This window comes from Siniperca chuatsi, linkage group LG4 (assembly GCF_020085105.1).
Source record: "Siniperca chuatsi isolate FFG_IHB_CAS linkage group LG4, ASM2008510v1, whole genome shotgun sequence".
In the NCBI taxonomy this organism is placed as follows: domain Eukaryota; kingdom Metazoa; phylum Chordata; class Actinopteri; order Centrarchiformes; family Sinipercidae; genus Siniperca; species Siniperca chuatsi.
This window is the reverse complement of record NC_058045.1, coordinates 2,013,290-2,036,631: the sequence shown is the minus strand read 5'-3', so window position 1 is coordinate 2,036,631 and position 23,342 is coordinate 2,013,290. Positions and strand designations below refer to the sequence as shown.

The 23,342-nt window shown below is 41.1% G+C and overlaps 1 protein-coding gene across 4 annotated transcripts in view; it reads right to left on the bottom strand.

Annotated features, from left to right (window-relative positions):
- Positions 1-7,128: 7,128 nt before the first annotated feature.
- ric8a (RIC8 guanine nucleotide exchange factor A) overlaps positions 7,129-23,342 on the bottom strand; it is a 32,827-nt gene continuing 16,613 nt past the window's right edge. For all 4 annotated transcript variants that reach the window (XM_044193202.1, XM_044193198.1, XM_044193199.1 and 1 more), the window contains exons 7-14: positions 22,822-23,009; positions 20,552-20,646; positions 20,313-20,463; positions 11,710-11,805; positions 11,455-11,599; positions 10,745-10,889; positions 8,909-9,028; positions 7,129-8,512 (exon numbers count right to left, since the gene is read on the bottom strand). In XM_044193202.1, coding sequence (XP_044049137.1) covers positions 8,371-8,512; positions 8,909-9,028; positions 10,745-10,889; positions 11,455-11,599; positions 11,710-11,805; positions 20,313-20,463; positions 20,552-20,646; positions 22,822-23,009 — 1,082 coding nt within the window. In that variant the 3' untranslated portion in view covers positions 7,129-8,370. The remainder of the gene's footprint in view (positions 8,513-8,908; positions 9,029-10,744; positions 10,890-11,454; positions 11,600-11,709; positions 11,806-20,312; positions 20,464-20,551; positions 20,647-22,821; positions 23,010-23,342) is intronic.

The window sequence follows — 23,342 nt, the reverse complement described above, 5'->3', positions numbered from 1 at the left end:
AAAGAGAAATGCTCATCTTTGGTGCAAAGGCTCAGAGACAGAAAATTGCAGCTCATCTCAGTTCTCTGTCTCTGGAGAGCAAATGTGAAGCCAGATCATAGACAGCTACCTAAGTTTTAAGAGCAATCCATATCAATAATTTCACAAGACCAGCTTTATACCATAAAAACCATTTCAAAACTAAGGGGATTTATATCAAAATCTGACTCTGAGAAATTAATCTATGCATTTCTAAGAAGTAGACTGGACTACTGTAATGGTCTATTCACCGGCCTCCCAAAATCAGCTGTGCGGTGCCTATAGTTAATTCAAAATACAACCCTTTGACTCATCTCAATTCAACTAATCTGTTTTGCCACTAAGTCGAAGCATAAAGTTGCTCCTGAGACCCAAATGAACAGGCCCCTCCCTCTTGAAGGAAGGGGGACTGTTCTACAGGGGATCTGACCAGCAACGGGCCAGCAACCTCCTATGGGTCTGGGGTGGCCTAAAGCAGGGGAAAGCAGGGACAACGAAGGAAGACAAAAAAGGAAAAACAAACAAATCAAAACAAAATAAAACCAAAATAGATAAAGAAATGGATAAAAGAAAGGGAGAATAAATTAGAAGTGGATAAATATAACCTTGGCCTGACCAAGCTGTGTTTGGCCAGTCCCGTTTCAAGTCAAGTTGAATTTGTTTTTATATAGCCCTATATCACAATTTGCCTCAAGGGGCTTTACAATCTGTACAGCATACAACACTCTCAGTCGTTAGACCCTCAATTCAAATGAGGAAAAATTCCTCCCAAAAAACACCTTTTAACAGAGAAAACCTCAGAAAGAGCAACAGAGGCGGAATGCCTCTCCTAGAACGGACAGACATGCAATAGATGTAAGCGTATAGTCTCATTTCCGGTCACCGGTGTTTGTGCGTTACTAGTAGTGTATTTTGCTGCTCTAGCTCATCACAGTTATTTTGTTAGATTCTTCATTACAGTGACTAACTTTCTGCTATACATTTAAATATAAACAAGTTCTGCTCAAGCGCTCTCCTTTTAGTGACTTTCTCGTTAATCCCACAGTTTACACACTGTTCAATTTTGCTAGTGTCAGCGCGTTCGTTTATTTGCAAAAGAAAAGTCTGGAGAGAAGCTATTCCCTATTTGGCATTTATTAAAGAATTGGAGGATCAAAAGCATCTTGTACAAGGATCTTTTCTATTCAGAAAACCACAGTCAGCAAGCTGTTAATCTGTAGCTATCATCCTAAAAAAGAATGCTATTCTTAACATTACACAGAGTTTTAAATGAAAATGTACAACTATCTGATAGGTTTCTACAGAGGTGGGGAGGAGCTGTGGTTTAGACTTAGCTCTCCCTTCGGTGGTGCACAGGCTGGTCCCAGCCTCTTGGCACACGATTCCACCCTTCGTGTGGAGACAGCGCCCTGGTGGAGGAATCCTACACTTCCTCTGTTTGTAAGTTGCTAAAGTCACTGCTTCATTCCCCAAAACTGATACTTTTCCTCTCATGGTCATTACAATACATACTGTCCTCAGTACATGATGTTCTTTCTGATATCCCTGTTTCTTTGTATAAATGTAAGCCTGTTTGCAACAGCTAATCAACTTTTCCCTGCAGTCAGCAAGTCTGCAGGACAACACTTTGAATTGTTAAACCTCATGCCCTGCGTGTGTGTGTGTGTATATGTGTAAAAAAGTTTCAACATGTTATTAATATAATAGGCAATCAACCTTCATTAAAATTTTTAATTCTCACACTAGCTACCGTTATTTATCTTAGCAGCTAGCAATGGCTTCTCTCTCTCCCTCTCACTCTCCTGCTCCCTCCTGCTTGGTGTGTCAAATGTTTAGGTATTCCTCTGCCTCCTTTAGTGACAATGGTACATGTAATAAATGTAGTTTATGTGTAGCATTGGAGGCGAAGCGAGAGTGAATTGGAAACGTGGTTCTGATTCTGTTCCATGGGAACTCAATCATTAGCTGCTGTAGTTAGCCAGCCCCCAGTACCTGGTGCGGACCGACCAGAGGTAGCTCCTGTCAGCCGTCCTTTGGCAGGAAACCAGGGAGGCTGGGTGGCTGTCCAAAGGAAGCATAGCCCAAAGCAGAAGCCCACGGTTCACCACCAACCTGTTCACGTTTCTGACAAGTTCTCCCCACTCAGCGACACACCCGTTAAGAAACCAGCTGTGATTATTGGCAGCTCCATTTTGACAAACATGACATTAACAATACCAGCAACTATAGTTAAATGTATTTCTGGAGCCAGAGCAGGCGACGTTGAATCCTATTTAAAACTGCTGGCTAAGGATAAACGCAAATGCAGTAAGATTGTTATTCACATCGGTGGTAACGATCAGAGGTCACTAAAGTTAATGTTGAGTCGGTGTGTACATATGCAAAGACAATTCGGACACCTTAGTTTTCTCTGGGCCCCTGCCAAACCTGACCAGTGATGACATGTTAAGCCGCATGTCTTCATTCCACCACTGGCTGTAGAGGTGGTGTCCAGCAAACAATGTGGGCTTTGTAGATGATATCTGGACTTTCTGGGGAAACCCTGGTCTCATTAGGAGAGACGGCATTCACCCACTTTGGATGGAGCAGCTCTTATATCTAGAAATCTGGCCAAGTTTATTAGTGGACCTAAACCATGACAACTCAGAGTTGAGACGAGGAAGCAGGAGTTGCAGTCCTACACACTTCTCTGCGCTTCCATTAGAGCACATACCCATCCAAAACTCCTTAGTAACGGTGTCTGCCCCCTGACCACTTAAATTAATCAAATCAAAGTTAACAGGAGAGTTATACATAAAAACTTAAACAAAATTACCACCGCTGTAGCACAACAAAATAGGAGAATTAAATCTTAAACATCAGATCTCTGTCATCTAAAGCTGTACTGGTGAACAAATTAATATTAATAATATATTATTATTTATTTTGTCTTACTGAAACCTGGCTGGGTCATGAAGAATATGTTAGCCTAAATGAATATACTCCCCCTAGTCGTATTAATACTCACATTCCTCGAGGCACCGGTCGAGGAAGTGGAGTTGCAGCCATCTTCGACTCAAATCTATTAATCAACCCTAAACCTTAACTAAATTATAACTCATTCGAAAGCCTTGTTCTTAGTCTTCCACACCCAACCTGGAAAACATGACGGCCAATTCTATTTGTTACAGGGTACCACGCTCTTGTTCCTAATTCTTATTCTGAATTTTTATCTGAATTCTCAGAGTTTTTATCAAGTTTAGGCCTTAAAACTGATAAAGTAATTATTGTAGGTGATTTTAATATTCATGTGGATGTTGAAAATGATGCCTCAGTACTGCGTTTATCTCATTATTAGATTTGATTGTCTTTTGTCAGAGTGTACCCACTCACTGTTTTAACCACACTCTGGACCTTGTTCTGGTATATGGCATTGAAATTGAACATTTAATAGTCTTTCCACAGAATCCTTTATTCAATCCATTATTTAATAACTTTTGAACTCCTATTATTGGACTACACACCGTTAGGCATAAACTCCTACTCTAGATGTCTATCTGATAGTGCTGTAGCTAAATTTAAGGAAGCGATTCCATTTGCATTTAATTCAATGCTATGTGCTGAGCCCCTCTCCCTACCGACGTTGACCGCTGTTTTCTTTTGCTGCCACGAAAGGAACAGTTTTGCCATTGTACCCGGCTTCATCAGTGTCCGAGCCTGAGAGAAACTCTGCTGGACAAATCCAAACTGACACATCAATCATTAGCCAAGAGCGATTTCAAGTAAGAGGATTGTGTCTGGGCTTGAGATAGAATTTATAACTGTGTGTTATTTCATCAAAGTTTTTTGTTATGAATTGTGCTTTTCTTATTTTGGAAAGTGATGGACCACTGCGTCCAAATTGCTATGCGTTTTTCTTTGTGTTTAGCACGTTCCATTTTGTATCGGTACCACACCATGGGGCCGTTTTAACTGTGTTAGCTTTAGCCACTGTGGGAGCTAATAACTGTGCTTCATCAGACTAAGGTCCAGTAACACGGCTGTTGGACAAAAGTCTGCTGCCGGATTACTGTGTGATAAAGGGACAGCTATTACGCTTTGCCACAGCATTTGAGAGTCCTCGTTCCTTACTCTGTGTGCTTTCCTCTCTCTTTCCTCTCCACTAACCCACACACCTTTGCCTTGTCACCTTGTCTTCTGCTTCAAAGAAAACACACAGACAACTTCTTACTGATTAAATGAGGACATTTATTTATAGCTAAATGCCTAGTAACTGAATAAATGAAGGATTAATAAGGTATATGATTATGTAATTAAACAAACACAACAGATGATTTGTAAGTGTTGCCTCATGTGTCTTGTGTAGTCTTTGTTTGCTTTTCCCGCCAGTTTTGATTGTTTGCCCTGCCCTGATTAGTTTCATCTGTGTCTCGTTTTCTCCCCTCTCCTGAGTGTACTTAAGTCTGCGTGCTTTCTTTGTTTTCTGCCAGTTTGTCTTCATCATTTTGTATTAAGCGTTTCAGCCCTTCTCGAGTGTTTCTTGTGTTTATTCGGATATCTACCGTGTTTCTTGGACTTCTGTTCGTTTCATGGACTTTTTGGATTTTTGCTTGCTCCCTTTTGGATTTGTTTGCCACATTTGGACTGCATTCACTGGTTTTGATCTCTGCCTGCCTCTTCACCACTCTGTAAGCCTTTTGGCCATTGACTCTACTAAATTATACTACTGAACGTCATCTGTTCTGAAGCAAAGTATGTGAGCTGATTATAAAAACGACTGCAAGACTCTAACATAATGCTAGGGCAATTAACTTTTCTAAATAGGAATTAATATATTTTATTTGACAACAACTCTATCACAGCAAAACTGTGGTTTAGCCTACTGTTTTGAAGCGCTGGCAAAGATGAGGCGTTTCCACTGGCTTTCCAGCGTGGTGTGCAGGGTTGAATACACTGTGCAGAGGAAGTTGCAGGCGGTCTGCCTGTGAGTCAGACTCCGTGATTTAGGAGCCCAGCAGGTCGCTCCCAGGTGATTCTGTGAAAGCGGTTGATCTCCTGGCTGATGAGGTCTCCTGGCCAGTCTGGCGGTCTTGTTTCAGAGCCAATGGTGATGGCTGACGCTGCTGGCACAGTTCTCTGGGAGATGCAGGATTCAAAGTTTCTTCGGTTCTAACCTTTGTTGTGTTAGAACACAGACATTGCCCATGCTTCTTTTAGAGGGGCTTTGCTTTAAAAGTTGGCTGGCTACCAGCGGCACGACTGGTGTAGAGTCTGTGATGTTGTGACATTGTGATGTTGAATAAAATATCTCTGGCTACACAAACTTCTTCAGCTAGGCTTGAGTAACAATCACGTGTTGTAACAATCACGAGGCTTAGTGTTAAAGTTACAAAAAAATATAAGTCAAAAGAAACAACTCTTCAGTTTAATACTCAGGCATTAAAAAAGCTTGCTTGGAAATAGGTAAAATTGTGAATGGACTGTAGGTGAGGAAAAGAAAACTAAAAGAACTACGTATTAAGAAACTATTAAAGCTAAAATAAAATAACCGCTGAGCTCAAAGGTGAGGACCAGCCTGGAGCTGATATGTCGGGGAAACTGGTTTTGTCAGCATGCCAAAGGAGGAGGAATTTCGGATGTGGAGGAATGCTATCGCATTAAACTCTTGATAGACATATCTTTCCTCCGGAGTGGAAAGTTCTGGTCTTGTCTGGCAAGTATCCAAATTGACACCTTTATTGTTTGAGAGAAGAAGTCAGTTTGAAGATCCAGAGGTCAAAGCAGAGTTTATTCAAACCTCCCCCCATGGAATTCCACCGGATCGTAAACGGTGCTGCTGTGTGAATGTGGGGAGACATTCATCCCCCTGTTCTCACTACAAAGGTTACAGTTACTGACACACAAATGCTGAAAAAGCCACATCGAAATTGAACTGCAATCACCAAAAGCACACTGCACAAACCAGCCTATAGCAGCCCACCCCATAGGCTGGTAAACAACAATAAAAAATACGTAACCTCATTGAAGCAGACCTCATCATCTTTCAGTTCCCTGTGTACTAGTTCAGTGTTCCTGTAATCATGAAGGGTGAATAGAACGGGTGCTCACACTGGGCTTTGCCTACTCACAAGAGGAGCGACACAGCCAGGAAATCGTCAAGGATAAGAAAGCCATGCTGTCCTTCACCACTGGCTCTGGAGTCCATGTTCAGTGCAAATTTCAATAATAGCATACTAATATAAAAACAAATAACAGCCTGTGACAATAGCAAGGTGGTGAATTATTATATGTTTTGTTTTTGTTTTTTTACTATCATCCAACCTGTAAGATGGAAAGCACTCCTACAAGGACAAGGTTGCTACAGGACATAGAACCAGGCTGGGTTAAACTTTTAACTGAGTTGTGCAGGTTTGGCAGAGGTCTGCTGGAACAAGACCTAACATTAGCTAATATGTGTCAGCTAGTTAATGTTTGTTTCTCTCTGCCGTTGTTTTTTCACATAGAAACTGACTTGTTTGGTGATAGGTGATCTCGTGGAAGCCATTGCCGTAGGTGTGTGGTGCCAGAGGCTTCGGAGTGGATGTCAGGTTCAGGAAGAGTGACCTTCTCTGCTTAGTATGCTGATTATATGGAAATTACGCTCTCTAATTGAAACTGAAAATCACTGTCACTGAAAAGAAACTGTCAGCGTAAAAAAAAAACTGTCACTGAAAAAAGAGTGACATGGAGAAAAATCTGAAGATTGTGACTGAAAAACACATTGGAATGCAAAGAATATCAAAATAAAATAAGATAATAAGATTGAAACAGTATGGTCAAAAAATAACAAGTGTGTTACTTTCATTCTTTATTGGAAGCCTGTTTATGACTTATTTTTCAGTGTTATTTTTTCCTGCATGAGACAACTCTGTTGTTTAAACACATTTAATGTTACAGTCCACGAGTTGGCAGCTATACAATAACAATATAAAGGAGTATATATTTAATATATAATGTGTTTCAGATTATAGACTCTCGCTGCATAAGAATATTTCATCTTCGCTCAAAAATTATAACTTATCTGTCTGTAGTTTCATATTTCACTTCTAAAAATAAAACATCTGAAGGGCTTTATGAGAAACAACAGGCATCTAAAATTCATTAGTTTATTTTCTTCAAAAATACAGTTGATTCCATCATCACAGTCTGAAGAACAGCTCTTTGGATAGCTTTCATACATTTTCCTCAGCTCTCAGGAAAAGTAGAAATGACACACGTCTTCATCTCATCATGAAGAGTTCCAACATTCTGTAAAATGTTCCTACAAAGTTAAACTTCAAATAGAGACAGAGACTAGTTTCCACTGTGAACACAGAACTGTTTTCTGCTGTAGACAGTTCTCAATGCAAACTGTTGACAGTGAGGTCTGTACATTATCCTGAGTAACAGTAAGTGGGATGTTGTTTCTGGAATGACATGATACTGTTGAGTTTTTCAAATGTAATTTTCAAAGCTTTAAGGATTACAAACCAAATTTAATTCACCTTTGTGCTTTGAGGTGGTGGCAGAAGTCTCAAAGGTGAAGAATCAAATCCAGACTATCTGGGTTAACATGTTGTTAGTGTTTTGGGTCTCAGGTAGGAGGTGCTGGGTGACCTCAGCTAGTTGTTGTTTGTAGTTTGTGTTTTGCAAACTGCATGATATAATTTCACACAGTGACTGTTTGATCATTTGTTAGTCCTTTTAAACATGCTAGTAATGAAGGAAATAAATTACCCTGAACCATACAAACCAAACACACACCATCTTTGTGAAGCATATGAGGTTCAGGTCTAGGGGACCCAAGGCTAGCTTTTGAGTCAAGAATGTCCATCACCGCTTTTTGACATGTGCTGTCCCCTGAGCATATGAAAGTAAACATTAGCTGTCAGTCAAAAGAAAGAGCCTCTTGTTGCTTATTTGAGTTGACTGAGGAACAATGTCACATGTCGACCTTCCAAGCCTACATGAAACCATGCTTTAATGAACAATTACATAGCCAACCTCCCTGGAAATGTTCTTCTTTGTGTAGATTTGATGGTGAAACAATTTTTTTTTCAGTGCAAATATCTGTTTTAATGTATACCTTTACTCTCTCTGGTGTTGTTATAGTGCTCCATAGTGCCCTTCTGCACATTGGTTTTCATAGTGTAAACTGAAATGAACTGAAACAAATGTCTGTGAGGAAACAAACAAATCTACAAACTAATGGTACGCTTTGGAAAATGGTCAGCAATAAAACACTGATTGTGATTTGGTGAATAGCACATATATAACCAGTGATATGGTCCTTTAAACTGCCTCCTGTAAATTGTCACAGGAGTATCTGTTTCTGTCTTTATGCTTCTGAGTTTACTAAGCCTCATCTTCACTGTCTGAATTAGCTGGCTCTTCTGGCTGGAATAAAGGATTGTGGTCCAGTTTATGCAGATCCTCTGGAGTCATCTCTCTCATCTTCCCGTCCATACCGAGCTGCATAGGCTGGATCACATTGGTCCTGCAGGGAGAAATGGTTAAAATGTAATAATGTGTGCATGTTTGAGTACAGATTGAAATTAGTCTGCAAATTAGTCTGAGTATTGACAACTATGGCAGTATTAATTTTTGAACAATTTGGCAGTAAATTATACTAAATGCCTCTGATTTGCAGTCTTGTCTACTTATTCTTTGCAATTTTCAGTCATAATAAATGTACTAATATTTTTCATATATGTAGTGATCAAATTATGTGTATATATATATATATATATATATATATATATATATATATATATATATATATATATATATATATATATATATGAATGTAGTTGTTATAAGGCTTTCTATTGTGAAAGACAACAATTTTGAAATGAATTAAATGAATTGTTTGTGTGTGTCTGTTTTAATTGACCTTGACAGTTTGTCAAACATGTCGACCAGCTTCATGACTTCATATTCTTTCTGCTCCTCTGTCATTCCCTCCATGGGATTGGGCTGCTCCTCTTCTACAACTCCTGTAATTGGGTTTATACTGGAGACAAAAGAGAGAGAAAGAAATATCAAAAGAACAGAAAACATCAAAAAAATTTAAATGAAGCAGCTTATGTGCATAATTAATGGATACTTTTAATTCACATTAACATTGATCAAAGTTATGGTATGATCAAAAGCTCCAGAGCAGCTACTAAATGTTGAGGTGAGATGGTTTTGCCAACAATCTAAATCATAATTTTGTCCATTTCATCTGTTTTATTTAGTGTTGTCTAATGTGTTGTCCCTGCTGTCAACCCAGCTGTGTCAGCACTGTAAACTGAGTAGCTCAACATGTGTGAGCTAGTTCAGGAGGCAGAGCAGTACAAGATACAGTTGGGCAGCACTGGCTCTAGAACCAATCTCCTGAATATGGACTGGACTCTTGTTTTGTTGGACTTGACTAGGGTGAGAGGCTCTGGGCAGTTTGGGGATATACACAATCCCCTGGCTTGATACACCTGTGTTGGAGCAAGAAGATCTCGTTTATGTGACTAAGTGTCACTGAGAGGAAGGCAATGACTGTTGATGGTTTCTGTGCACAGTCTGTGGTCAGGGTTCTGGAGAGGATGCTGCCTGGGGACTCCTTTGTTCTGTGGGGGACTTCTACATTAATGTGGGCAAAAATAGAGAAAACTGCAGTGGGGTAACTGGGAGGAATGGCTTGCCTGATCTGAACCAGCATGGTGTTTTTATTGGAATTCAATGGTAGTCATAGAGTACCCATAATAAACAGAATTTTTAAGCACAAGTAAGCTCATAAGTGTACCTGCTGCCAGAATACCTTAGTTTATGATCTAGTTGCTGTTGTATCATCAGATCTACAATCCCATGTCTTATACATGGACAGGAGAGGAGAAGAGCGATCAGCATATCACCACCTAATGGTGAATTGGATCAGGTAATAGGGTAAACTGACAGAAAGACCTAGTGAACCCAAACGTGAGGCACTGTTTGCAAAGTTTTCAATTCCCACCTCCCAGAGGAATTTTTCCTGCATCCTCGGGGAGATTGAGTACATTGGATCTGATTGGGACATGTTTAAAGCCTCCATTGCAGAGGTGGCCTTTTGGAGTTGTGCCCAGAAGGTCATAGGTGCCCATACGGAAGCAACCTGAAGAAGTAGTAGTCTTTTCAGGCTTGGAGGGAGAAGAGCCTGAAGGAAAAGCTCTGGATTTACCATTCAATTTACATTCCAACTATGGTCATGGGTTTTGGTTAGTGATGTAAGAATAACATTTTAAATACAAGTGGCCAAAATGAGTTTCAGGGTGGTTGAGCTTATCCTTAGAAATAAGGTAACGAGCTAGCCTTGAGCCAGTTGAGCTGGTTCAGGCCTCTAATCAGGTTGCCTCCTGGAAGCCTCATGGTAGAGGTATTCCGGGTATGTTCAACCAGGAGGAGACCCTGGAGCAGACCCAGAATATGCTGGAGGGATTATATATCCCATCTGGTCTGGGAATACCTTGTGATATTGCAGAAAGAGCTGGAGGACGTTTGAGCTATCTTGCTTGGCCTGCTGCCATTGTGAACCGAATCCAAATGAGCAGCAGAAAATGGATGGATCATTGGTTAAACATAAAGACACAAGAACTACACCAATGTATCTATCAAGTTCATTAGTTCAAGCCACACAATATCATTTTTGAAAAAAGGTGCAATGAAACACACTACATCAGTTACTGAGTTAAGGTGAAAGTGTTGTGGTGGTACTGACTGGGCCTTGGCCTCTCTGTACTCCTCTGTCTCAGAGTCTTCATCTTCAGAGTAGATCCCAGAGTCTCTGCCCCCCCTAAGCAGTCCTCTGGCAGCCAGCAGACCTGCAGCATTACCGTATCCAGTGTACTTGATGAACCTTGAAACTGGATAGAGAACATATTACTGTTAATATGGCAGAATTTGAACACATTAAAAAATATTTATACATTAATACAATGTCAACAAAACCAATTCAAGAGCCTTTTGGTTGGAGCCATAACCTTATCCAATTCAGATCTTTACATCAGCCACCATGAGGTGACAGTTCAAGCTGTACTAGCCAAGATTTATAGTATTGACAGATGTTTTTAACTATGAGCATCTTAAGAACTGCTCATAGATAAAGACACTGTTCATAGCCAAATCAAATCAAATCTTACTGTCATGTAGAACCTCTTTGGTGTCACTAAAGTCCCATTTGGACATAGATGCATTTATTCCTCTAGGGGAGGTGGGGGGATTTTAACATTACCTGCCCTGGTCAGTGATATGAATCCCGTCAGAATGTGGCTTAAGTCATATTACATATTCTTTCAACCATAGCTAATTTTGACGGTGAAATTATAGGAACAAAACTGATCAATCGAGTGAGCCATGGGCTTAAAGTCAGTCATACAAAAATCGCCATGAATTATTGAAAAAACTTCAACAAACAGATATTTCTCTCACCACTTTCTTTGCATAGAACAAAGAGGAATTCGGCAGCACAGTCCTTGACATCAGTGTCAATGTGTGTCATAAGACGGACTAGTTTGTTCCTCAGAGCACTGCCCACCTCTGGCCTGTTCTTCACATCACGCAGTGGGGGCAGCACCTAAACACACACATACATTTTTACATCGATACCCGAGCCATCAAAACACCAACAGTACTCATAATTCATCTCTTCATCATGGATTCTCTTTGCCTCAGCCCAGTACCGACCTTTGACCTGAGGAACTTCCTGGTCTCTCTGTGGATGCGGGCACTCTCAGTCAGCAAGTTCAGTGATGGGAGAAGGGTCTCCTTCAGCTTATGTCCCTGAGAAACAGACAAACAAACTTTTATAATTTCATGATAAATACAACCTATCAGATGGAATATGCAATAGCAAATAATTCCGTTTCATCAAACACATCCATGTAAAATATTGACAAATATAATTATGTCAGTTATATATATTAATAAATATTATAATAAAACACTTTATTTAGAAATATGCATCATGTGAGCATAATATTAACTAAAATAATAAAGGTCTTAAATGTAAATTTTGAATCAACACCTTTCTGGATAACAGGGCCAAAGAATTAGATAATAAAGCATGAGCTGCTTTTGTTGATATTATACCTTAATAGTGCAAACAATTAACAAATCCACAGTTAATCAAATTGCCAAAACCCACTGATATGCAGTGAACCTGGACTTTTTGGTGCCTCTGGACATCTGGGGCCTCTTTGCAGTTGCCCACTTTGCCCCATTGATAATCCAGCCTTGCTCTATGCACATGAGAACTGTGTGCGCATAACTACGGTAAGGTCAAGTTGAAGCAGGAAGTCTGTAATCTATGATGGTTGAGGTTTCTTCACAACCTATCTGATCATATGCCCACTAGTGTTTCTTTCTTCATTTCATTGCGTCAATGTCACGTAGTTTCCAGATCTCAGCAATTAACTTGATGGGCACAATATTATTCTTACTGATTGAACTGATGACCAAAACTAAATGAAACAAGCCCTAAGTTGTAATAAACCGGAATTAGCCTTTGAGTACAATGTAAATGTAATTAGTTACTTTCCACCACTGTCTTTCAGGAACATGGTCCATCGGGTCTTTCTATTGGTGCACTAATTATTAGTTTATTAATAAAACAGTTCATTCAAAATTATACTTAGAAAAACTATTTTTAGATGTGGATGTTGTAACTAGCAACCTGTAGCAACCAGATGCCATCCTATTACTTTGCTACTGTTAGAACAACATGGACAGCATTTATTCATCAGTTAACATACACCTCCACCTAGTGACAAAGATTATGCTCAGGATAGAAAACACAGTAGTTTGTCTGGCTGTCTTCAGAGGTTTAATTTTCTTTTACATCCCAGATAATAAAAACCATTGTTTCATGTAATCCTGGTTATGATTCATGCATTTTCAATCATTATTATAGTATTAGAGGAAACTAGAGAAGGGAATTTCTGAAGAAATTCCGGGTGTGAATGCTGGCTGTTGAAAGGCTGACGCTAAACTACATTGCTGGCTTTAAATGTTGAATAGTACCAATCATGTAGAAAGCTGTGGAATATTTCACGTTTTGTTGAAAAGCTGATGCTAAACTGAATTGCTGGTTTTAAAAGTTGAATAATAACAATGATGTATGAAAGATGTGAAACATCATAAGATGTGAATGGAGTTTTTTGCAGAAAATATAAATCAGAAGATAAGAGTTGAAAAATGCTTTGCATGTCAAGCTGCACTAATTAGCTCATCTCAATCAGCTGTGTGTCCTCAGCTGCAGTCAAAGGTTGCCATGGGTTGTCAAGCAGCACTAGGCTTCACTGAAGACATTGCTATACAATATGTTTACATACTGTACACATAATGTAGAAGCTGTCACAGGTTAAAAACTCCCATCATCACTGTATTTGAGGTTCATAGACAAAACACACACACACACACACACTGGTGATTGTGGCACCCCGAGGGAGTGGAGGGGGTAGGGGCAGACAACAACTTAGACAGGTAAGGCAGTTCATTTGGAGAATGAATGGAGACTTAGCCTCTCAAAGTCCTGCTATAGCTCAAAAACTGTAACTGCTGTAGTCTATATTTTACATCATGAAAGAGAAAAGAGTCTGATGAACACATGAAAAAATGTGTGTGTGTGGTGTCGAAAATGTGAACTCTGGAGCAGATAAGAAAGGCCCTGTTTCTGCTTCCCCCCTGAGATTTCTGGTCTCAGTTAATATAAAAATTTATGCTGCAGTTGGCTGGGACTGCTGTCACTTTGAAGCTGACTATGCCAACTGTGTGAGTCTGTTTGATTCCATAGTTACATGTCTGCGACAGGCACAAACGTTCCTATATTTTGATGTAACATGTTGTATGAAGAGTAAAAATTGTGGGAATAGGAGCAAGTTGAAGATAATTTTTTTAAGGAGATTTTAAAGACAGTTTGGTCCCCCACTCTAGCTCTGAACATTCCGCCCAACACACACCAATCTACCATTAGAAAATAATGGCACTTAAAATGTTAAATAATTTTAAAAGTATCCAAAATATAAATAATAGCATACATGTCCTCAATGAGCTGAATTTGTTAAGGTTTGAACAGAGTTTCTAGCCCAATGTATGTGGGAAGAGATAGGTGCCAAAGTTTGGAAAGTGAGTTTTAAGTAGTATAACGTTTCTATACTAGAGAAGCAATTTAAACTACGCTCTTTACGAAAATGAGAGTAGAAAGTGTTTTAGTACTTTTTTTCGCCTTGGAACTTTTTCTCCTGCTACTCGGTCAGGGCACCACTGCAGAACAGCTGTTTGACCACATTGTTTACACCAGGGAACAGCTGATCACGCTGAAGCCAAGTGGCATGGTGCCCAGGACAACCAATGTCCCCACTGAGATCTGGAGGAGGACACACCGAGGATACAGAGGTGGAACGAAGTGGGAAGAGAGAGGGGTGCAGACACTTAAGAAATAGAGACTTAAGAACAATAGATTTAAGCCATGTCTGCTTTCTCTCGTAATGGGCATCACTGGCAAATAAAATGGACAAGCTAACGACGTTAGCCCGGAGTTACACGGAGTTCCGTTAGTGTAGTTTGATGTGCTTCTCATGGGTACTTGAGACATGACTACACCAGGATATCCCGGACCATAACGTTTCCATCGACGGCTTCGAGGCCGACAGGGATCACACCAGGAGCGGTAAGAGGAAAGGTGGCGAGCTTGCTGTTCTGGTCAACAACAGATGCTGTAACCCTGGACACGTTAGAATAATTAGTAGCTAGAAGATTTGAAGGCAGCTTGGACAGGGCCAACGAACTTAATCTGTTCTTTAACAGATTCGACACACCGGCTCCTGTTCATCCCCCCTCTTAACTCAGCTGCTGTCAGGCCTCAGACTTCTCTGAGTCCACTACTCTTCCCTCCTCCATCTTCCTGGGAGAGTCCTACTCCCCCCTCAACTGGCTCTCAGACTGATGACTCCCCACCTCCCCCGCCTGTAATCTCTGCTGTGTGCCTGACTGCTGACCAGGTGAGAGGACAGCTGATGAAACTCCACTCAAACAAGGCTGCAGGCTCTGATGGAGTTAGCCCTGGGGTGCTAAAGGCCTGTGCCCCCCAGCTGTGTGGAGTCCTTCAACATGTCTTCAACCTGAGCCTGAGTCTTCAAAAGGTCCCTGTTCTGTGGAAGACATCTTGCTTCGTTCCTGTGCCAAAGACGTCGCGTCCCAGTGGCTCCAAGGACTACAGACCGGTAGCACTGACCTCCCACATAATGAAGACCCTGGAGAGACTGGTGCTGGAACAGCTGTGGCCCATGGTCAGACCCCTCTTGGACCCTCTTCAGTTCGCCTACCAGCCCCGGTTGGGAGTTGAGGATGTCATCATTTTCCTGCTGAACCACATCCACACCCACCTGGACAAGCTGGCAAGCACGGTGATGTTTTTTGACTTCTCCAGTGCTTTCAACACCATCCGGCAGCCCTGCTGGGTGAGAAGTTGGCAGCGATGCAGGTGGATGCCCCCCTCGTGTCCTGGATTGTTGACTACCTGACTGGCAGACCACAGCATGTGCGCCTGCAGCACTGTGTGTCGGACAGCGTGGTCAGCAACACTGGGGCCCCTCAGGGGACTGTCCTCTCTCCCTTCCTCTTCACCATCTACACCACGGACTTCAGCCACCACACAGAGTCCTGCCACCTTCAGAAGTTTTCTGATGACTCTGCTGTGGTGGGATGTATCAGTGGTGGTGATGAGACTGAGTACACGGCTGTGGTGGAGAACTTTGTCTCATGGTGTGAGCAGAACCATCTGCAGCTCAATGAGACAAAGTCTAAGGAGCTGGTTGTACGAAGGGCCAAGGCACCAGTGACCCCGGTTTCCATCCAGGGGTTCAGTGTGGACATTGTAGAGGATTACAAGTACCTGGGAGTACACATGGACAATAAACTGGACTGGGCTAAGAACACTCAAGCTCTTTACAGGAAGGGCCAGAGCTGCCTCTATTTTCTGAGGAGGCTGAGATCCTTCAACATCTGCTGGACAATGCTGATGTTGAAGGATGCAGTGGCCAGTGCTATCCTGTATGCTGTTGCATGCTGGCGCAGCAGGTTGAGGGTAGCGGATGCTAACAGACTCAACAAACTGATCCGTAAGGTCAGCGACATTGTGGGGTTGGAGCTGGACTCTCTGTCGGTGGTGTCAGAGAGGAGGATGCTGGCCAAACTACATGCCATCTTGGACAGTGTCTCCCACCCACTCCATGACGTGCTGGTTAAACAAAAGAGTACCTTCAGCAGAAGACTCATCCCCCAAAAAAGCACCACAGAGCACCACAGGAAGTCATCCCTGCCTGTGGCCATCAAACTTTTTAACTCCTCCCTCTAAGTGTCAGTCTATATGACCCTAAGTCATTAAACTGGACATTGATGGACATTAACATCTCTGCAATACTTGACATAATTGTGCAATATTCTGTTAATACTGCTGTGCAATATACTCTTTTCAGTTTAAAATTCCCTATTTATTTATTATTTATTCATACCTCTATTACTGCTGTGCAATATCCTCCATCTCATTATAATCTTAATAAGCTACACTTTACTTGACAGTTCATGCACTATTACTTTATACCGTATTATTATCATCAACCAGTAAACCCACTTTGTACTTCACACTTATTTTAATTTTATACTTATACCCACTTGGTACTTAATTTATTTTCTGACCTGTATTATAGTGTATTATATTTTTTGCTTAGTACTTCTATTCCTGTGTGCACTGTCGTGATAGTGAGCTGCCGTTACAAAAGAGTTTCCCCTCGAGGATCAATAAAGTATTTCTGATTCTGATTCTGAAATTATACATGAAGAGTGAATATTGTGGGAATGACAGCAAGTTGAAGAGAAGACTTTTAAAAATGTTTACAGATCCTTTGCACTCTGACAGTTAGGTCCCTCACTCTAGCTCTGAACATTCTGCCCAATACACACTCATTGTAAACTCAGAAAAGGAGTGAAAATTTCAAAATGGAATTTATTGAAGAGAGAGAGAAAGATGGACAGGAAACAGACAGAGCGTGAGTGACACACAAACAGACAGACACACAGGAAGTGTGAGAGATGGACAGAGAGAGACACAGAGATGGGCAGACAGACAGAAAGAAATGAGAGAGACAGTCAGACCAAAAGACAGAAAGAGGTAGGTGTGTGTGTGTGTGTGGAAAATTGAGGCATGTCTTGTGCAGACTACCATACTTATTAAGTTATTGTGACAATAACTATAAAGATTACCATCACACAAATTTGAAATTTGGAACATTTTGGAACTCTTCCCTGAATGGCTGAAGAACAACAAAATGAAGACTTTGGAGTGGCCTAGTCAAAGTCCTGACCTGGATCCTATTGAGATGCTGTGGCATGACCTTAAAAAGGCATTTCATGCTCGGAAACTTCTTGTTCAGACTCACTCTCTCTCTCTCTTTATATATATATATATATATATATATATATATATATATATATATATATGCATACATATACTTATAACAGCAAATGAGAAAGTAAAATAAAATCAATACAGGTCATATGCATGGAGGGTTCCATCCCAAATCCAGCACCCTGAGACTGTACGCTAGCCGTAAGGAAGGCGGCCGTGGACTAGTGAGTGTGAAAGCCACTATCCAGGATGAAACATCCAAGATCCACAAGTACATCAAAGATAAGGCCCCAACAGATGACGTGCTCAGTGAATGTCTCAGGCATTGGGGAACAGAGGAAGAGGTGCTGGAGGAGGGACCATCATGGGAGGACAAACCCCTACATGGGATGTACCACCGGAACATAACTGAAGTGGCTGATATCAAGAAATCCTACCAATGGCTAGAGCGGGCTGGACTGAATGACAGCACAGAGGCACTCATCATGGCTGCACAGGTGCAGGCCCTGAGCACCAGAGCAATAGAGGCCCAGATCAATAGAGGCCCAGAGCAATAGAGGCCCAGATCTACCACACTAGACCCAAGGTGTAGGCTGTGCAAAGAGGCCCCTGAGACAATCCAGCACATAACTGCAGGGTGTAAGATGCTGGCAGAGAAAGCATACATGGAGCGCCATAACCAAGTAGCTGGCATAGTGTACAGGAACATCTGCACGGAGTATGGACTGGAAACCCCAAGGTCAAAGTGGAAAACACTTCCAAAGGTGGTAGAGAACGACCAAGCCAAGATCCTGTGGGACTTCCAGATTCAGACTGACAGAATGGTAATGGCGAACCAACCAGACATCATGGTGGTGGACAAACAGCAGAGGAAAGCCGTTGTGGTTGACGTGGCAATACCAAGTGATGGCAACATCAGGAAGAAGGAACATGAGAAACTAGAGAAATACCAAGGGCTCAGAGAAGAGCTGGAGAAGGCTTGGAAGGTGAAGGCGACAGTGGTGCCCGTGGTCATCAGAGCACTTGGGGCAGTGACCCCCAAACTGGAGGAGTGGCTACAGCAGATCCCTGGAAGAACACCAGACATCTCGGTCCAGAAAAGTGCAGTACTAGGAACAGCAAAGATACTGGGCAGAACCCTCAAGCTCCCAGGCCTCTGGTAGAGGGCCCGAGCTCGAAGGATGAGACCACCCACCATTTTTTTTAATATATAGGGACATATGTATGTGTATAAATAATAACAGATGAAACATGATTGTCATTTATGACATTTTCCTGGGTTACCAGTCTATTACTCATAAGGATAATATCCTGTAAAATATGTGTTTAGTGTCTTTCAGCAACTGATGAGACCAAGTTTTAACATGGAAGCATTAAATTGGTAACAAACAATTGATTATTTAGGAAGAAATTACACAGGAAAATAATTAAGACAGAACACATCTGGAGTGGTAGTGAAGTGTTGTGCCGATGACATCACATCGCCGCCCCCTTTTAAAGACTTTAAAACAAGAGGAAACTTCTTGTTCAGACTCTTAGTTTTTGTTTCTCTTCAAGACCTTCTCATCGGCTCATCTGCTGTTTCAATAGTAGCATCTGCTGTACAATAATTGCCCAAGATGCTTCAACCCGTACAGAGAATCAAGTGAATCCCGAGCCGCACAGAACGGGTTGAAGAGCATCATCCAGCATTCTAACATGACAAGTTAGAAAAATCAGAACTGTGAGTTTATCAAACTCTGAAAGCCATCGCAGCTACAGCACACCCAAGTGGGTGCGCAAGATCTGATCCACCTTCTGAGAGAGACTGATTCCCGAGCCGAGTCACACCATGGGACTGACAATGCCCCAAGAAGCCCGAGCTCTTGGGAGCTCCACAAGAGGAATCAGCTGGCCGAACTGCACAGGACTCAACGCATCCAAACATGCCATAGCAGCCCACAGAATCAACCTTCGTCTCCCTCCTCCCTTCTAGAGCAACTTTACTGGTCATCTGAGCAACCAGGTGAAAACTTTACTTTTCCTGTGTTATATGTGGGTTGATGCTAATAGGTTACTAAAAGGTAATTTAGCGTGAAGTCAGGAATGGAATCGTTCTTCAATGTAATCATGATATGGAATTGTAAAATATTTTGCAAATGCTTCCCAAAGCTTCTCTCAGTTGCAGAACGATATATTAAGGTATTTCACTGGTCAATATTAAGGTTTTATCCAGTCTCTTGTGTTTCCACAAATTAAGACATCTTAATTTCATTCACTGCTTTATCTGGTTCACTATCATTCATTCATTTATTAATTATTCATTCATTTTTACACATGGTTGCAATTAACCATTCACTTGTGTGTAGTTGTTTGTGTTGTTAGTAGTGATAGTAATAAATGTTTCACATATCGTTGCCTTTGTTGTCAGTAACTTACATTCAGTGACTTTACGTATCCGTTCCTTGTTTTACCTCTTGCTACCTAATTTCAGGTTAATTCCCTCACAAAGCTAATTTGTGCATTATCTCTTGACTGATCAAGAGAAATGGCTTAGTGTAAAACTGAGCAAAATTTTAACTGCATGTTAAATGGTGGACAATGTTAATTTAATAGCTGCTGCTTCGTATTCACTACATATTGGTGGCGAATGCAGGCAGAAACACGTAGATTTCCTAAAAATTAAACTGTGATAATTTAATTTAATTAACTGTAAAAGATATCAAAAAGATGACTACAAGTTTAATAGTTGAAATAAAGAGCCAATATGCTACTAATATGCATGCTAATAAGCAACTAGTTAATGGTGAATATGTGTACCTTATTAAAAAGTGTTACCAAGTATTATTTTGTAGAAGAACATATGTTACACCAATGAACCCACATACACAGAGTATTGCCTTACCCGGTCAAGTCTTTTCTCCATGAATTCCAGCAGCATGTTGACAGCATCCATGTTGACCCCCATGTACTCACAGGATCCTTGTTGCACCTTGGGCATCAACAGTACATCCAAACAGGGCAGAGGGAGGTTACCTAGCAAGTTAACAGTATGGCTGAGAAAGAGAAGGGGAGAGAGCAATGACTGCATGATCAAGTAATCGATGAACATATAAACAGACATACAAGTGTGTGTTGTCCTACCTGTGGAACTCCTCAGTCCGCTCCTCTCCATCTGCATGGCTCATTAGACAGTGTCTCAGTATGGCTCCCAAATGTCTGTACTGTGCTGCCTCTTCCTTCACACACACACGTTAAGCACATATTGTTCACATGCTCCGAAGAGAACCCTCATCACTGTAAATGTGTGTCTTTATTGTATATTTTACATTTGCTTGTGTGTAACAGGCAGAGGAAACTGACAAACTAAATAATGATGTCTGTAAATCTCATTCAATGCGTGTTATTCAGACAGAGGAACAAGTCAAGGTACAGTAGCGTGGGTGTACCAACCCCAGGAACACTTTTCTGGAGAGTTGATGCACGCTGCGGCTAAAATATGACAGTGGCGTATCCTAATGAGTTGATGCACAAAGAAAACAACGGGTGCAGGTGTTTCTGAAATGAGTAAATCTGTTTTAACATACAGTCCCTGACAAAAGTCTTGTTGCTTGTGTAGAAAATGACCTGAAGTGCCGCAGAAATATATTTCTAATCAAGATATTTTTACAAGAAATGGCTCATTTTAATCCCAACAGCTTTTGTAATAATGTTTCAGTGCAAAACGAAACTGTCAAAAAGTATTCTAATATTCACAGCTTGGTAAAGCCCATTGAGTCAATTTTTGCAAAGACATAAGTGTTGTCGCCTTGTTATGAGCTTCACCTGTGACTAATAATGGATCAATTAGGTCCCAGGTGTGTATAAAAAGAACCCCAGTACACTGGACCTTCACATCAACTGCAACTAGACCTCTGCAAACATGCCTAAGATTCACCCTAAACTACTACAGACTAAAGTTTAATTATCAAGAGGCTGAAGACCAGATCCACTGCTGATATGGCAGACACCTTCAATGTGTCTCACCGTCAAGTACAGAGGATAAAAAAAGATTTGAAGAGACTGGAGACGTTTTTGACAAGCCCAGGTCAGGCAGACCCCGCAAGACAACTGCTCGAGAGGACCGTTTGTTGGCTCAAAAGGCCAGCCCATTTTCCACTGCAGCAGAGCTCCACAAGACCTGAACCTGAAATCCCTGTGTCAACCAGAACAATTTGTCGGATTCTGTCTCAAAATGGCCTCCATGGTCGAATCAGTGCCAGCACTAAACAAAAGACAATTGAAAAACCGTGTGGCCCACAGACTGCTAAAAGGATGGACGCTGGAAAAGTGGCAAAAGGTGGATTTTTCAGATGAATCTTCTGTTGAATTACACCACAGTCGCCGCAAATATTGCAGGAGACCTACTGGAGTCCACATGGATCCGAGATTCACCCAGAAAACAGTGAAGTTTGGTGGCGGAAAAATCATGGTCTGGGGTTACATCCAGTATGGGGGTGTGCAAGAGATCTGCAGGGTGGAAGGCAACATCAATAGTCTAAAATACCAAGAAATCTTAGCTACCTCTTATATTCCCAACCATAAAAGAGGCCAAATTCTGCAGCAGGATGGTGCTCCATCGCATACTTCCATCTCCACATCAAAGTTCCTCAAGGCGAAGAAGATCAAGATGCTCCAGGACTTGCCAGCCCATTCACCAGACATGAACATCATTGAGCATAGGATGAAAGAGGAAGCATGGAAGACGAAATCAAAGAATATTGATGAACTCTGGGAGGCATGCAAGACTGCTTTCTTTGCTATTCCTGATGACTTCATCAATAAATTGTATGAATCCTTGCCAAACTGCATGGATGCAGTCCTTCAAGCTCATGGAAGTCATACAAGATATTCAATTTGGATCTCACAGCACCACTACTTAATTTGCTGACATATTTTTGTATTTGCAGTAAATTTGTTCAGTTTCTGTATAGGCGACAAAACTTTTGTCTTGCCAAAATTTGACCTTTCTGTCTTGATTAAATGATAAATCTTTTTTCAGTGAAACTAATTTATTTCAGTGCATTAAACATCATTTGGGAGGGTTTTAGCTTTTCATATGAGCTATTTCTAACACAAATTGATTAATTAAAAGTCAGGTTAATAGCCAGTGTTTCTACAAAATAGATAAGTGACAAGACTTTTGTCAGGGACTGTACAGTAAGTGGATTTTGGATTAACTATTATACTTAATGACTTATGACACCATAATTCACACCATAATTCAAACTATTTTAAATGCACATATTGAAGGACCTGGTAGGATTACATTTCACTGTGATTGTACCTTATATGATTACATGTGACAAATAAACTTGATTGACATAGCTTAATTAATATGAAAAAACTCCCCAACGTGTAATTTTCTTCAGTACCTCATCAACTTTGCGCCTGGTTGCATTAAATGTGATATTGAACAGTATTTTCAGTATTTCCATGGCTAGTTCTGTCTGCTGCCGGCTCAGTGGGAGCAGTTCTTCAGGTGGGACCCCCTCTAACCCTATCCTGGCCGTCTCCAATGTATCTGGCCAACACAGAGCCAGTGTGGCATCCAACTGGTTGCCTAGAACATACACAGGATGGAAAGTTATCAGAATCAGAATCAGAAATACTTTATTGATCCCCAAGGGGAAACTCTTTTGCTACAGCAGGTCACTATCATGTCAGTGCACACAGGAATAGAAGTACTAAGCAGAAAAAAAAAATCAATTAATATCAATTATGCTCTTTAACTTAGTACATTGTACTTTCTGTTTACAAATTATTATCTTCTTGTAAATGCTTGTCTAATTATGTTTGATTATTTTTCATATGTCTTGTTATAGATTTATCATGGGTTGTTGGACTTCAGAACATCGTAGGTGTTATGACATTGGTGACCTGGAAGGTGAGTTGC